General features: G+C 34.8%; 2 protein-coding genes across 3 annotated transcripts in view; one reads left to right on the top strand and one right to left on the bottom strand.

Moving 5' to 3' along the window:
- LOC105167903 (L-type lectin-domain containing receptor kinase VII.1-like) overlaps positions 1–1,847 on the bottom strand; it is a gene marked incomplete in the record, with an annotated part of 2,291 nt that extends 444 nt beyond the window's left edge. The window contains 1 exon segment of the mRNA XM_011087768.2: positions 3–1,847. Within this exon segment, the coding sequence (XP_011086070.1) occupies positions 3–1,799 (1,797 nt within the window).
- Positions 5,949–10,875, top strand: LOC105167904. 2 transcript variants are annotated; one of them, XM_020696485.1, is made up of 9 exons: positions 5,949–6,908; positions 7,312–7,563; positions 7,704–7,914; positions 8,013–8,122; positions 8,198–8,397; positions 9,316–9,419; positions 9,948–10,135; positions 10,225–10,424; positions 10,515–10,875. In XM_020696485.1, exons 1-9 carry the CDS (start codon positions 6,659–6,661, stop codon positions 10,752–10,754), a joined length of 1,755 nt encoding a protein of 584 aa, XP_020552144.1. In that variant the 5' UTR covers positions 5,949–6,658; the 3' UTR covers positions 10,755–10,875. The 2 variants fall into 2 exon arrangements, with proteins under 2 accessions (XP_020552144.1, XP_011086071.1); XM_011087769.2 differs by having other exon boundaries at positions 5,950–6,908; positions 7,318–7,563.

A 16,825-nucleotide genomic window follows, 5' to 3' on the forward strand; every position in this document is an offset into this window, starting at 1 on the left:
AATTCCTCTTCATCAATCTCTCCTCTTGCCCTTAACCGTGCATCGATCACACTAAGCAATTCTCCTCGTCTCAAATGTTGCCGTGCCCAATCTACTAATGGTGGCTGGCCTTCTTCAATTGGTCTTCTACCACACATGACCTCCAAGACTAAGACTCCATAACCAAACACATCGGTTTGTGTTGATGACCGGCCGTTCCTCACAATCTCTGGTGCCAAGTACCCGACCGTTCCCACCACACGTGTGGTGCCAGCAACGTTATCGTGGTCATGGATCCTGGCTAACCCAAAATCACCTAAACGTGCATTCATTTCTTTGTCAAGTAACACGTTACTGGCCTTAATGTCACGGTGCAATACCTTGGCCTCCCATCCGTTGTGCAAATACAGAACCCCTGAAGCCACTTGCTTTAGAATTCTTATCCTATCTTCATATCTCAACAACTTACTTTCATCACACTTAAACACCCTCTTGTCAAGACTTCCATTTTCCATGTAATCATACACCAAAACTAGGCTGCCCTTCTCTTTCTTGCACCATCCTCTCAATCCCACCAAATTTCTATGCTTTACTCTTCCAAGGCTCGATATTTCAGCCAAGAATTCTCTTGTCCCTTCACTGTTTTCATGAGAAATGCGCTTCACGGCAACCTCTGATCCTCCAGGCAACACCCCTTTGTACACTTTGCCATTTCCACCAATCCCAATTACATTTTCGTTAGCAAAGCTCTTGGTTGCCAATTCAATTTCTTGATAAGTAATTCTATGCGGCCAATACTCCAATTCCCAGTCTTCCATCTCCTCCCTCTCCTTTCTTATTCTCCTACGCCTTCTAACAAACAAGAAAGCTACAACAGAAAATATGACGGCGGAAAACAAAATCCCCCCAGTCACACCTGCAACAAAACCTTTGGTCCTGCGGATTGGAGTGTTAGGAAGCTCGAACGACGGCAAACCCCCTGTGATCAACCCCTCACTTTGCGAAAAATTCGTGTTGCTGAAACTCCAAGCTAAAATCTTGTGACTTTGAATCATATCCCCGGTAGATGCAGTGAATCCCACATACATTTCATCCTCAAGAACTTGGGAAAGATTAAGAGAAACACTCAGCAGCGGCTGGTTAGGCCTCTTCATCCCCACAGGCGCCATGGTAACGTTAACCACGCTGTCAGCATAATCAATCCAAGCTTGGTAGGTTCTTCCATTATTGAGCAACAAACTCTTGAATGAACTCTCATCGGGACTTCCATCATCTTTTTTCCTGTGATCATCAGGCCAATAACCCGCTTCATAAGCGCTTACGGAATTCAGTGAGTTGACATCAATCCCAACATGATTATCATTGATATCGATAAACTCTTGGTTCCTGAAACAATCAAACTCAACCCCGAATACATGATTACTGGAATTCCCATTGTTGGTGAAGTTCAACAGCCCTAAATGTTGCGCTGAGTTGGTACCTTGGATTCCCTCGCGCGGCGCAAACAAGAAAACTAAGCCGTGCCCAGGGAGCCTGCCCTCGTAAGGCGCCATAGCGAAAATGAAAGAAGTTGAAAAGGGAAGTAGGAGGGATGAATTTGGCTGCTTCATGGGGATTCTTGAGGGGTAAAGAGCACGGCCAATGGCGAAACCGGAGTCTTTGGTAAGTGTAAGAATGCGGGATTCGATGGTGGCGTTGCCGTAGAGCGATACATCAGACAAGTTGAAGCCATTGAAGAGGAAATCAACGGCGGAAGTGAAGTTGATGGTGAAAAATGCGGATAGGATGCATAGCAGAAGTTGGTTGCGGTGTCTCTTCATTGTAGTTGAGCTGATGGAAAGAGGTAACGATAATGGAGATGATGCATTAGAGAGGGGGGGGGGGGGAGAGAGAGAATTTCAAATGGGAAAGAAAAGGTAGTCAAACTTAGACTATTGAATTGCCTTTTTTGCCCTTTGAATTTCTCTGGACAATTAATTCATTTAAAAATAATAATTAGTTCATTCCGCACGTAGTATATGAATATCAAACACTTTTGACTTTTCCTCCCTTCCATTTTTCTCCAATCAAATTATTTCTGCTACTCTCTCAATAATATTTTTTTTTCACTAATAAAAATACTAAATACTTTTCATTATATATCTAATTTTTATATTTAAAAAAAATGTTAATATATACGGAAAGGTCAATATGGTCAGTTTGTAGACAAAAAGAGTCATCATTGAACAACTCAGGCTCAAAGAAGAAAACGGAAGGTTCCAGCTAAGCAACAGACAAGAGAAGTCATAATAATAAATGCCGCTCCGCTGACCCTCCAGGACATATATAGGCTGCCTCATCTAGATTTCTTTTTCTATTTTTCCTTTTTATAATTGAAAATCTTTTGTTGTTATTATTTTTATCGAGATAGTGCTTTTTCAACTATCTCAAAATGAAATCTATTCTAAATATATATGTCATGGTTCCTTACTTCGACAGGGTACAAATATCTAAATTTGATATTTTTAGGTACTTTCTCAGACCTATTGCCGATACTAATTCAAAAATTTGTATCCATTTTTCATAATATTATGCATGGATCAAGTATATCATGGCGAATTCTTCAGAAAAAATGGCGTCTTCCACAATGAAATCTGATAAGTAAGATTTCGAGTAAGTGTTTACATAATCTTCTTCTATCCGAAAAAGTGATTCATCGAAATAATGAGTCACCATTGATATCGACACATCTGAGGTCAGAATATGTACACCGTAGTCTTTTAAAATTTAATATAATTATATATAGTTTTCTTAGAATTTTAAAAATTATATCTATTATTCTAATATTTATTTATATCTAATAAATATATTTTTTTATTAGTTAAAATTTATTTAAATAGTTAATATTAATTAATTTTATTTGTTAATTCAACAAATTTGATAATTTTAACAAACATAATAATGTATTTATTAGACAAAAATAAATATCAACGATACTCGATAATATTTCTTAAACTAAAAAATATTCGTATTTAATTACATTAAATTTTATGAAAGGTAAATATAATTATCCTTATTTTTATCAATAGATTCGGCGATGAATATTTTTGCTTTTCTTCACAAAAACCAAAATAAAGAAAATGGGGCAGTGAGGTAGCTATTGCAGAGGCGAAAAGTCCATTTGAATAAACCTCATTTTGACAATGTTTGAAAAGTCGGATCGGTGATTGAATCAAATAAATTATTGAATTATTGGTTCGGTCGAATTCAAAATATTATATATATATATATATATTTGTAACATATCAACATATTATATATCAATTTATTAAACTATATTGGGTGGCTTTGTCCGATATTAAAAAAGATAAATTAAACTTAAACACTTTAGATTATATATATAAAAAATTTAAACCAAACTTATTATCCCACATTAAAAACGCAACTTCAATGTTTTAAACTATAAACGTTGAAAAGCTTAAGCCAAATTTATTAATGCATATTGAAAAATATAAGGCAAAATTTAACACTTTAAACTCTAAATATAGATGAGAAAGCTTAAGCAAAGATAATTATACCACATTGAAAAAATATAAGCCAAATTTAAACCATTTCGGCTATAAACATGAAAAAGTTTAAGCCCAAAAAGATTTAAACTTCACTATATAATAATTTTTTTTAATGGTCAAAATCGATTTTTGACCGATTTTATCAGGTCACTGGTTTTAATCATGTTGGTTTTGGAGGTAGGAATCAGGCCGAACTCATGTTTGGTTCCTGATCGAACTGGCTGGTCCGAACCGAAAATAATGTATTTTAATATTACGTATTCATGCATGTTGGGCACGTAACATATTAACTTTAACCATTATTGACTCTAACATAATTACACATAAATATTTTATAATTTATAAAATTATATTTCTCTAAAATTTATTTTCATTTGATAAATCAGAAAATTCATAGAAGTTGCTAATAGCGGCCAAAAGAAAACTAATGAAAATCTATATTTACCATCGATTGACTTATTGCAGTTTAAAGAAATATTTTCTATACAAATCACCCTTATAGATTTTCATGCGTTAATGCACGCGACAAGATACATTTTCATTCTTATAAAAATAGTTTAGTTAAAAAAAATTATTCGATCTACAATAAGTTTGTAAGGCAATCGATTGTACATGAATTTTTACTTAACTTTTTTATAGAGGTAAGTAAATTCCATATATTTACTAATAAATAAATATATTTATTGTACAAAACAAATATGGAAAATACTAATTATAATTTTTCAAATTACTAAAAATCTATACATAATTATATCCAATCTAATTGGAGAACATTGTAATTATCACAACTATCAATGTCACTCAATTTTTTTTTCTTTTTTTCTTTTTTTAAAAAAAAAGAAAGCGGTTCGCGGAAAAGGTCTCCTAATATAAATAGAATACCAAGTAATCACTACTTGCACTTTCCCACTATTTTGATGCCAAATCCATTGCGCTTTTAAGGAAAGTTTAAATGGTGAGGCATTAAACACGCCTTTTCTTAGTTTGCAACTGCATATAGCCTGACACCATTATTTCATCTGTACCATGGCAGACATTAATGTGTTACTAAGAGAAAACACGATTCTTCATTTAGGCCTGTCTCCTGCCACTATACAAAGATGACTTAAATCCACTTCTGTTCTTGTTTAAAAATATTAATTGATTAATTAAAATGAGATTTTTTTATATTTGATATAATTATAAATAGTTTCATGATATTTGATGAAATTATATACTTTTGGATAAAGAATATAAGTTCGGAGTTATCAATTTTGCTTTTGCTATATTTTTTATTTTTAAGAAAAGAAAAACGGATGAGGTGGATGGAAAGTTTAAAAAAATATCCACTTACCTCCCATAAAAAAATATATTTATTTTTAAATAAATTAAGTTATAATTCATAGCCAACAAAGATATTTTGATTTTTTCACTATAAAAAATAAATGAAAACGTAACGAAAACTAACAAATTGACCAATTATTAGACAATAATTAAAATCTGAGAAATGTTAACAATTTTTAAAAATATTAATAATTATATTAAATTTTTAAAAAACTCGTTATAATTTATTAAAATTAAAATTGTTATTGATTATAGGTTTCACGAGGACTAGGTTGCTCATGCAAAATAACTAACATAGATAATTTCAAATTAAAACTTTACCCAATTTTTTTATTATGAGGCCTGAATCTTACCACTTGAACAGACCTTATTGGGAAACCATTCGGTAGTTTGGTTCGTTGATTTTTTACTCCACTATTAATCCTGTTAATAGTTTGAACATGTTATTATCTCCTTAGCTTATCCTTGTTCAAATTTGATCCAATTAATTTAATTATTGGGTTAAAAGTCACCTTAAATCACTTAAATTAATGAGTTTGTTCTCTCAATAAATTAATTTTTTTGTTTTTGGGAAGGAATGAATTTATTATTCATTGAAATAACTCGATTATAATTATTTCTATAAAAAATATTTAACAAAGACAGGTACAATAGTTATACCATGATGAATAATATCAGATAAATAAAATTTAAACATCTATTATTACAGTATATAACACCCACTATAATGTAGAGCAACACTCCACGCATATAACAAGGTTCGAAATCAAACCTATGACCATAGGATCCCAGTATCGCTAATTGAATTCCATTAATTTTTTTTTAGAGGATTTAGCCATTAAATTTAAAGTTGAATTTTAGTTAATTTAATTTCTATAAAATGTAAATTTATTTATTTAGTTTTGTGTGTGCCTTCACCAATTATCTATTAGTAGACTCACAACTTAATGCAATTTAAAGAAACAATTAAAATTCCCTCGATTAATTAAACAACTTGCAAATTATTATATAATTATTTTAAAAATACCTGAAAAACTATGATCGACACCTAACAACGGTATGCGACAAACATTTGCCCTAACTAAAAATAGAAAAACTTATATAATTATTCAGATGAAATTCAATGATGACCCAAATTGGTGATGGGGATGAGATTTTTACCACTGATTCTCCATCGATTTCAAACAAATTCATAGAAATCAATTACTGCATTCAGCCCTCAATTTTAGCAGATTTGTTTATTCGCTTCCTAAATTGTTTCTTTTGTTGTTCAGTGCTTTGTAATTACTGGACTTTGCGTTGAAGTCCGAGTGTCTCTCTCTTAATTGGTGGGGATTAGTGAAATGTTGATTGTCTTCCTCGGACTGTGTTTTTCTGAATCATAGACTTCTGGTTCGATCAAACACGCATAGATAAAGACAGTTTGTGTTTTGATTGGGTATGCGAAGTTTGGGAACCTTTTAATTTCTCTCTCCTCAGAAGAATTTAAGGCCTAGCTGTTGGGTTCTTGCAGCTCAGGACTCTACATTGCTGTTGTGTTGTAGTAGAGACTGATCATTGTAGTCAAGTGGGTCTCAAACTCTTAAGGGATTCAGCATTGTTCCACGTTCTTCTGCGCGATTGGGTTGGTTTTAAGTGGATTTACAAAGGCAAACTGATAAAGATTCAACTTTTTGGATAGCTTTTACGATTTGAGTATATTGGCAAAAGAGTCTGCCCTTTTGGGTTGTTTTGGGGAATTGAATATCCATTGTGAATGAGGGAAAAGGGGAGATGAGAGGTGAAGTTTGGGGATTTGGAGGACAGCAATGACTACAGGGTCATTGGGTCTTCGATCGTCAGGGAGTTATGGGTCTCTGCAGCAAGTTCAGAACAGTTCGTTATCGTTCTCAATCCAAACTTCACCGCCCTTGTCAAGAAAGCCTTCCAAGATGCTTAAGGAAAAGGACAGATTGTTCTTCTGGATCTTCAGATTTGCGCCGCGAAAGAAGGTCGGAATGCTGCTCTTGTGTCTTGTTTCGCTTGCAGTTTTCATGTGGGTTTTGATTGTTGGCAAAGGTTTGGCTTCATATTCTTCTTCTTTGATTTTTATTTGGATTGAGCTTATGGTAGAGCATGTTGAAGACAAATTGATGGTTAAGCGAATGAGATAATGTAAATTGATAATTGGACATGAGAACAGGGGATAGAATAGATCTTTTAGATGATGACAGAGCTTATGATTTGGCAGTGAAACCAAATGTGGCAGGTTCTTCTATTGCTGAATCCAACTTGGAAGTTCTGGAGAAATATATGCAGAAAATTCACGTAGTTTGCTTATGTCTTTGAGCGCTCTTATGATTTATAGAGTATGCTCTAATATTGTTGGAGGTGGGCTGATTGATAAGGCCTGCATTATTAAGCCAGCTTTTGGATCTGCTCCATGTGGAGAGTATTTATGTTTGGATCTAATTCTTATTAGTTGCAGGTGAAGATGCTCGAGAAAGCATTACTCGAAATGTAAATATTGCACCTGGGCCAATATCTGAGGAGAAAGTTAGCATCGTTGGAGCTCCACCTTCTCAAATTATTGAAATGGAGGGAAGTGCAAATGCTACCCCTCTATCTCCACCGACTGTTTTTTTCACTGGGTACAAGCTTCCTCCTGGGAATCCATGCGAGCATTTTACACTTCCTCCGCCCCCAGCAGATAAAAAGAGGACGGGGCCACGCCGTGAGTTTGAATTCTCATGCTCTTTCTTCACTTGTTCCCTTGAAACTTGATATTAGAAATTTTATCAAGATATAATGTGATATTGACCTAGTAATATTATGACACCCTTTGTTGGACTTTTGTGCTGATTGGTCTTGCAGCATGTCCTGTATGCTACCTTCCTTTGGAGGATGCCATTGCGCTAATGCCTAATGCACCATCCTTTTCTCCTGTACTTAAAGATCTGACATATGTTCATGAAGAAAATTTGTCTAAATCAGAATTTGGAGGTTCGGACTTTGGTGGATATCCTTCACTGAAGCAGAGGAGTGACTCCTATGATATAAGGGAGTCCATGAGTGTGCACTGTGGGTATGTTGTTTCCCTTTGGCACAATTTAGTCCTAATGCTGTAGACTATAGCCTTTTATTTTATATGTAAAGGTGACCGATCACTGATGGGCTAAATAGGTTTGTTGGAGGAGTGAAACCTGGTCATCAGACTGGTTTTGACATTGATGACTCTGATCTTCTTGAGATGGAAAAGTGTCGAGGAGTGGTTGTCGCATCAGCAATATTTGGTACTGGCCTCCTACAACTTTTGGTTTAATTTTAGTCTTTTTGGTACTTAATGTAGGAAATCCATTCTTGACCAGGGGCTTTTGATTTAATAAGGCAACCAAAGAATGTTAGTGAATATTCCCAAAAAACTGTTTGCTTTCATATGTTTGTGGATGAAGAAACAAAAGCCTTTTTGAGGAATTCTAGTGAGCTTGGCAGTGACAAGAAAGTCGGGCTGTGGAGGGTTACTGTTGTCCGGAATCTACCTTATTCTGATCCAAGACGTAATGGAAAGGTAAATGCCCGAAAAAGCTAGCTATTGTATTCCTTGTGCTGAAGTCGGCTTCTCTTTCTGACCTAGAATAACAACTATGCAATTATTGTTGATTTTATTGTTGATGCTGTGGTCGAGAAGGGGGTCAGGGGGAAGGACGAAGTTCACACAATTAAGATTACTATGTTTATGTTATCTTTGACAATAACATGAAGGCAGGATATTTAATTTCCTCTGATTTTCTACTAGTTGTGAATTTTGCTACTGAAATTGCTAAGTTCATTGATCCTGTAACTGAACTTGATTCATTTAATCAGAATTTTTCTGTTTTGTTGATTGTTTATGGCTGTTAATGTAAAGCAAGTGCATCTAGGGAATATCCTTCCAGTGAGACACCATTTTTTACTTTTTAGATTTGCTAGCAACGAGTGCTTCCTGATGTGACTTCAATGTTCAGGTTGTTATTATGTTCTTCGGAATGTTAACTCACTCCTTGCTTTCTGAAATGTTGATGGCATCTTGTACATCTGACGCAACCCAGTTAGCTGCTTGAACTCTTCCTATCAAACTCTCTGACCTTGTTAACACAATCAGTGGTGAATGTATGATGATGTTTCTCACATTGGTGGTATTACCGGATAGTAGTTCAAATGTTCTGGACTTTTGGTTGGAAGCTAAAAGTCATCTTTAATTCTCAATCGTTCTTTTATTTTTGACAATGAAATATGAACAAATGTGATGTATTGGTAATATCTTTATGATGTTCCATCGTTTGGTCATTAGTCACTCTGTATAACCTTTTGGGCGTGCCTTCTAGTTTTGACATGAACCTATGGGGCTTCACAGGTTTAATGTGTACGAATTCAGCTTTGTGCATAATGCTGTTGTCCTAATGGTGTCTAAAATTTGTTAAACTGAGGTTTGCTTTTGCAAATGTAGGTGCCTAAATTACTACTTCACCGCCTTTTCCCTAATGCCCGGTACTCACTGTGGATTGATGCAAAACTTGAGCTGGTTGTGGATCCAATTCAAATTCTCGAAAGGTACATCCAACATGGAACAAGTAGCCTTATTTGTTGTCGCTTCAACTGCAATTTATGCTTGAGTAGTGGTCTAATTGTCCAATTTCATGTCTAAGTTATGATAGAAAGCCTTACATCCTTAACTGATTTAGATCTTACTGTTGTTCTAGCCATCAATTTATTGGTTTGTATAAAATGTATAGTAGATTGTATAGATGACTGACACTCAGCTATTGTTAAAAAATTATTCCAGTTAGACTCTGAATTTTGACAATGCAGACCTTGAACATGTTTTAGAGATGATTTTACTTGTTATTTTTATAACAAGTTTTGTTTGGGATGAGATCAACAATTCAACAGCCATAACATTCTTATCCGATCTAGTAATCTCCAGTCAGAATGTTTTCAAAGCTTAACTGCAATATGCTGTTGTTTTATGCATTTTGTTCTATTCTCTTAAGAAAATGGATAAATAGTTAGCGAGTGAACCACACAACGTCTCTGCAAGAAATGCTTTCTGAGTGAAGTTTCTATTTTTACCTTTTCCAGGTTCTTGTGGAGGAAAAATGCAAGCTTTGCAATATCAAGGCATTATAGGCGTTTTGATGTGTTTGTAGAAGCAGAAGCTAATAAAGCAGCTGGCAAATATGACAATGCTTCCATTGATTTCCAGATTGACTTTTATAAAAAGGAGGGCTTAACACCGTATTCTGCAGCAAAGCTGCCCATTACCAGCGGTAGGGCGGTGCTTCACTAGTTTGCTTTTCTTTTCTGCTACATTTTCATTCCTTAGCTTGAATTTGATAATTTAGAATGTGATTTGCAGATGTTCCTGAAGGATGTGTGATAGTTAGGGAGCACATCCCAATCACCAATCTCTTCACCTGTCTTTGGTTTAATGAAGTGGACCGTTTCACTTCAAGAGACCAGATAAGTTTTTCCACTGTAAGGGACAAGATCCGGTCGAAGACTAACTACACTATCAATATGTTCTTGGACTGCGAAAGACGCAACTTTGTGATCCAGGTAAACTTTGGTTTGTTTGTTCGACATAAATATCTGAGTTACATAAAAAAATTTTCTGGAACAATGATCGTCAGTTATTTACTGTTGCAGGGCTACCACAGAGACCTGCTGGAGCACTGGTCTCCGCCTCCGCCTGCCAGTGTCATTTCCAATGTTCATCCTCCTCCGCCCATAGTTATGGTTGATGGGACAAAAATCCCAACCAACATCAGCACAAGCAGTCCAATCAAGAAGGTGCCCACAAAGCGTGGGAAAGACAGGAGGTGGAGGCGTCACCGGAAAATTGTCATTGGCAGTAAAGATGCCAGTACTAGTAACAATTTTGTCTAGGCAAGATTCTTAATTCTTTCCTCCCCTGTTTCAAGATCATTTAGACCGGGGCTGGGTGCTAACGTCGACATGAGAGTTGTAGGTATATCCCAATACGGCATGGTTCTTTTTCTTTTTTTTTCGTTTTCTGTACTATTTATTTTTGGAGATGCTACATTTATCAATTTTCTAATTGGTGTACATATATATTGATCGTAATAATTACAGACGGGTTTGCCACCATGCCCTTCCGGTGGTGCCCAGTATTTCGTTTCGCTCAGTTTGGTTGGTGGGATTGAAATGAATAGATATGATATTCTTATTTTTGGTGATAATTTTATCTCGTGTTTAATCATAGTAGGTAAATAGCAATGCATTATACAGTTCGTAGTAGCGAGTAAGTTGAAATCGCTAAATAGAAATAACGTCTACTGGTTAAATATTAAGTCATAGACACTAAACCTCAAATTCAAAGAACCTGCAGAAGTTCGTTGCAGGGGAGATTCATGCAATGGCGAATCGACGATGTTTTTCAAACCCTAACCCCTTAACGCCAATCGATCAGAACCCTAACTTTCATTCCCAAACTGTAGCCCCTATGTCAATTCACACACTCCATACGAGCCCATGTTTTCCGTGGTTCAGGGGGAAACTGCAATATTATTTTTGTCTTCTCTTTTTATCCTTTGTGGCAGGATTCACCGAATTTTCATATACGTTTTTATGTTTTTGGTATCTGTCGCTTGAATATTTACATTCGATCACATGATTCACATCAAGGTGAGGAATGAAGAAAGCATTCACACTGAGAGGTTGAAGTACTGTGATGTGACTGACGAGGTCAGTGTTGCATCTCGAAAGCTTACGGTCGCGCGGCATTAATTGAATAGGTCGCGTGCTGATTACTTTTTTGAATGAAATGATTGTACCTGCTTTAAGAATGCTCAACCCAAACAATAGTCTACCCTGTCAACTGATTATTGGCTTCCATTTTCCACATTACATATAGATGAGATTTCAGATATTCCATGCATTGTACTTCCTAGCGCGACTGAAAGTGAAAGCTCCATTAGTAGCAGCAAATGAGAATCCCATACTTTAAACTGTATCGAATGCTTGCCAAGGTAACATTTTGGATTGGGTATTGTGTACAATTTTATTCAGTAAGTTTTCGAATTTTGCCTCAGCATTATGCTATAAGTTGTTGGAGAAAGAGTACTTTTCGGGCTTTATTCAGAGGGAATGTTTTTGCATCTGGCTCCAAAATGCCTTACATGTTATATACATGGAACATGTTATTGCCGTTTATTCTCCCCAGGAGCATCGTTTAGAGATTGGACACTCAAATTATATGTTTGATGTTGATCAACAATTTATAGTCCTCCATATTGATGCAAATTATGCATCTGAAGTTGTACTAGCTGCTTTAACCAGTATTTGATGTTTTGATTGACATATACATACGGTTGGTCCTCTATAAAGTCCTTATGTTAGGTTCATGTACGATGCTCATGGTTGTTTATTGCTTAGACTGTGCCTTGTACGAGGTCTGACTACTCACTCATGACTTTGTATTTAGTTTTGCAGTTGAAAATTGAATCTTGACTGTTGTTTAACTTGCACATATATATGGCATTGAGATATATACAGAGTTCAACGCAGTAAGATCTATTGAATTATCAATTTATCAGCTGTTCCTCTTTTTCAAGCTTTGAAAAATTTGATATCCCTGGTATCGGTGTATCAGGAAGGAATTCCGTAGGTGATCATCGAATTAGGTCATCTGGCAAAGACTAATGTGATCTTGTAATCTTTGATTCCGTCATTTCCATTTCTTCTATAGTTTTAGTGGTTGCTGAATTGAATACTTTGCTTAATTTACTATTTGTATAAAAATGAGATGATAATGAACTGGTAGAAGAGGAATATCTTGCCCTAAATGCTCAAGTTAGGTCCATGTTGACAGAATATATCCTTGTGGGAAGGTAATAGTTTAAGAAAATTCTGTAATTGTCTTTTACATGGAGGCAATAACTAAAGAAGTACACATTCGATCATGAAGCTACTTCGGCACAGATGGTAGGCTGTTTTAAATGTTTTAGTGGTATTGGCATATTGCATCCCGAGGCTTTGTATTTACTGGCACTGCAATACAAATGATCTAGAACTGATATGGAATTTTTTCTACGTTGTTCCTCCACTGTGGTGGCATGGCTGGTGTCTTGCGGCTTTTGCTATTATGCCATTTTTCATCTTACTCCATAAACTGTTTCTTCACTGCAGGATCACCTAGTGAAAGAATTTCCACCCAGAAAACATCTTGAAGAAGGCAGTTTCGTTCTGATGTGCAACAATTTATGGAGAACCAGCAATTCCTATCCCTCAGTCTATGCATATTGAATAACTACGGGTACGAGATTGTGAAGTCTCAACAACTTTACAAGTCTGGTTTGATTGCATCCCGCGGGACAAGAGCTTTTCTTTGCTTTGGGCAAGTTTATCAATAACTGGACATAGTTGCATACATCTGGATAGAGACAATGAAACACCGTGCTATATCTTTCATTTCAAACAGGGGAGGATGCTTCATCCACTGCTTCCCTGGATAAGTAAAGCGACTTTTTGGGCTCACACACTCGATTGACATGAATCTTTCACTTTTACCCACTAAATCCGGTTATGGGATTTCCTTTCCCCCACGTTCTGCATAATCCAATAAAATACAGTATCATTTATCTTGCTGCTTCTTGACTTAATCCACTTCTGTACCGTGCAAGTTGTAGGGAGTGATAACTAGTAAAATCAATTTTTGTTGTCCCACATTGCTTTCAAAAGAAATTCTCAACTTGTTTATATAAAATCTTCCTTTCTGTACTTTCTTTTCTTATGAGTGACATGTCTGTTTTTACAATTCTCTGTTATGAGTGCACGTATTAGAGAATGATATGTTAATTTTGGGGATCAAATAGTATGACGGTTGCACCATTGTCTTACCGAAATTTTGCTTTCATGGCAATGGTTTGTCCACGACACAAGGATAACATTTTCTACATTTCCTACAAGAGTATCTTGTGGTCATCTTGTCAACTAGCATTTGCATCATGACTGAAAAGTATCATTATCTTTACTTGAACTGAAGATAAGAGTTACAAACAGAATAAGCTGATGGTATAGCATCTACCTTAAATTCTCCCTACTTTTTCAATCTTTAAATGTAGAGCATCATGTCTGAATCACAAATCATTGGGTATACTGTTATTTCTGAGTCAGTTGATCACTGAAGTACCAATTGAAAAAAACTTCAATTTACTGTCACTACAGGTTTACTAAAGTTTCTCAAAATCAAAGAAGCAACCTCTCAATCTTCTGTAAGCTGTTTCTCCATTATTCAAATAAGATGTCAATGAAATGTAGGCTTTGGCTCTTACTGTCCAGACATGTCTATCAACATCGAGTCCAAATCATCTGGTCTGACAGCATAATCACTAAAATGCCCATACTTGAAGATTGTTCATGCATGTGGGTGTCTGTCTCTCATTCAAGTCTTGTCACTGTGTATTAATACAGTCAAGCCTATATATATGGTGGCCGTAAAATGCTTTAATTGTTTGAGAATATTCCATACTATTAAAAAAGAATATGTCCAAGTGCTATTGGTGGAGCTCACTTTCTTTGCCACCTGTTTCCCTAAATATGCATATAATCACTTTTTCTAAAGCTTTTATGAGTGCTCCAACTTCTGTTTAAAATATGTAGTTATGGTAATGGAATTCTTTGTCACAAGAACAGTTCCTCCACTTTGCCAAAATGTCTGCCTGGACCCACTTTTAGGTCTTGCCTCTGCATTATTTTGAGTAAAGTTTGATGACAACATCAATACTCACTATTATATAATAATGGGTAAGTTAAAAAGAATTCCACTTATATTTATCTTAATTATAAATATTCTTTATTATTTACAAAATTATAAATATCTTCCAAAACTAAAAGTTTTCTAACAAATATTTCTATGATAGACCGTCACGACGAGTATCTATTAGACGATCATTAATTTTACAGTGTATTTCCAATTTTTTCAAACAATGAATGAGCATTTATAATTATGACAAATTTCAAAAGACTCCGTTGTAATGTACCCTACAATAATATATCGAAACATTTCATGTATCTCTCTATTCATATCTAAATATCTCTATATATATATATTTTTTATGATTTTAGAAATTTTAATGAGTAAGAAAGCTTGTGGAGCGAGCATAGGTGAGATAGGACATAGTGAGAATAATAACAGGAATTGGAATGTTAATGGTGTGGTGGACTTTATACTGTGGTTATCCCAGACATATATGCTTCTTGATTTTTCCTAAACCTGTTGAGGCACTACAAATTTATAATGTTAACAGGAGTAATTCTACAACTTTTCTTCCACAAGGGGAAAGGCAGAGAAGTGGTAGTGGGGTCCTGAGATCTTCTCACCCTTCATAGTTGCCATCTTCAATTACAATTCATTTTTCATTGTCCTCAGTCACAGAATCCTACCAAAATCTAATTCCCTGTATGTGATGGTCCCCTAAGATCACCAACAATATATGTATATAAGTAAACACCATACCAAGACAAGTTCATTAAAAAACAGGAAAGTAGTGGTGGAAGGCTTTTTTGTAATCCACCAAAAGAAGAAGACAAAGAGAAAGAAAAGGGCAATTGTCATAGTAATAAACACATTTGCACTTGTGATTGTGTGAATTGGAAAAGGGTTAAATTAGGAGCAAGTCATTTTCATCATCATCATCTTTATATATACATGCATGTGTGTGTGTGTAGGTAAAATTAAAGACCCATTTGCACTTGTGATTGTGTGTGTGCCTTTCCGACTAAGATATGTAATAGTGTTATTAGTGGTGGATGTTGTTAGAGTTGAAGACTAATGAACCAACAATGCTCTTGTCTTAATATTTATTTATTTTCTTGTAAGAATTGACGTTCAAAACATAGCTTAGAGTACTTGCCTCTCTTACAACCTAAAAACTTAGTTTAGTACAATGGAGACTGACGTCACTGTCAAAAGTGCCTTGCTCCAATTCCGACTTCCAACATCATGAGACTTGAGGTCTTTTTCAATTTAGTAGCGCACAATTATATACATACCAATATTTATTTACCTATTAAGTACTATTTTGTTTGATAAAATGTGTGTTGATTTAACATATTATTAAATATATTTAATTTTTCTATAAAATAATAATTTTAATTTTTTTAATATGTTAAGCGCATTTAAATATTAATAATATAGATAAATTATTTATTTAGCTTCATTAAATTTCAATAGACATAAGAAAAATTTATAGAGTAGAGTTAATAATAGGAGTTGGGCATCACATGATAGGCATAACCTTTTGCATTGACTCAAAATAAAAGTGCTTCCACCCATCCACTGGGCCGACACATCGGATTGTCATCACTGTGTTCCTCGCCACGTGTCTGCTTAAGACAAATTGATCAGAATCAATCTTGCTACAAATTACAAGAATTTGAGAGCAATCAATCTACCCACTCACTCTGGAAATTGGGGTTAAGGCTCTCAACTTTTTTAGATAAGCTTCAGGTTATTGGTTTAAGTTTTTTTGGATTAAGCTGTACTTATAAGAGTATTGATACATTAATTAACACGTGAAAATGTAAGATAATAATTTGATTATAAAAACATTTATTTGACCTATAATAAATCAATAGTAAGTCAATTGAACTAAATAAAGATTTTTTTTTTAATATTATCGAATTTGTTGAATTTTGACCAGTTAAGGACTTATTTGTTAGATGGAACCAAACATCAGGAATGTGAAACGTAATTCATCAAATCACAAGGAATCTATGTATAATTACACAAAATGTTAGGAAAAGAAAATATAATTATCGCTAATTATAATTTATTTTTTTTAATTATTTATTAAATTAATATAATTTATTTACTGATTATAGTTATATTGAAGTATTAGTTGAATTAATAAATTATTTGAAAAAATGAAAGCATTAATTACCCCAAAGTTATAGAGGAAAATAAAGGTGGCAGATGTAAATTGGAAAGGACAAGG

Source organism: Sesamum indicum, linkage group LG8 (assembly GCF_000512975.1).
Source record: "Sesamum indicum cultivar Zhongzhi No. 13 linkage group LG8, S_indicum_v1.0, whole genome shotgun sequence".
Classification (NCBI taxonomy): domain Eukaryota; kingdom Viridiplantae; phylum Streptophyta; class Magnoliopsida; order Lamiales; family Pedaliaceae; genus Sesamum; species Sesamum indicum.

What these genes read in the sequence shown, in the direction of transcription:
- LOC105167904 (XM_020696485.1), top strand. Translation starts at nt 6,659, where the DNA reads ATGACTACAGGGTCATTGGGTCTTCGATCGTCAGGGAGTTATGGGTCT. An exon ending in ATCCAAGACGTAATGGAAAG is followed by an intron (nt 8,398 to 9,315) that starts GTAAATGCCCGA and finishes TTGCAAATGTAG; the next exon opens with GTGCCTAAATTACTACTTCA. An exon ending in GACGCAACTTTGTGATCCAG is followed by an intron (nt 10,425 to 10,514) that starts GTAAACTTTGGT and finishes TTACTGTTGCAG; the next exon opens with GGCTACCACAGAGACCTGCT.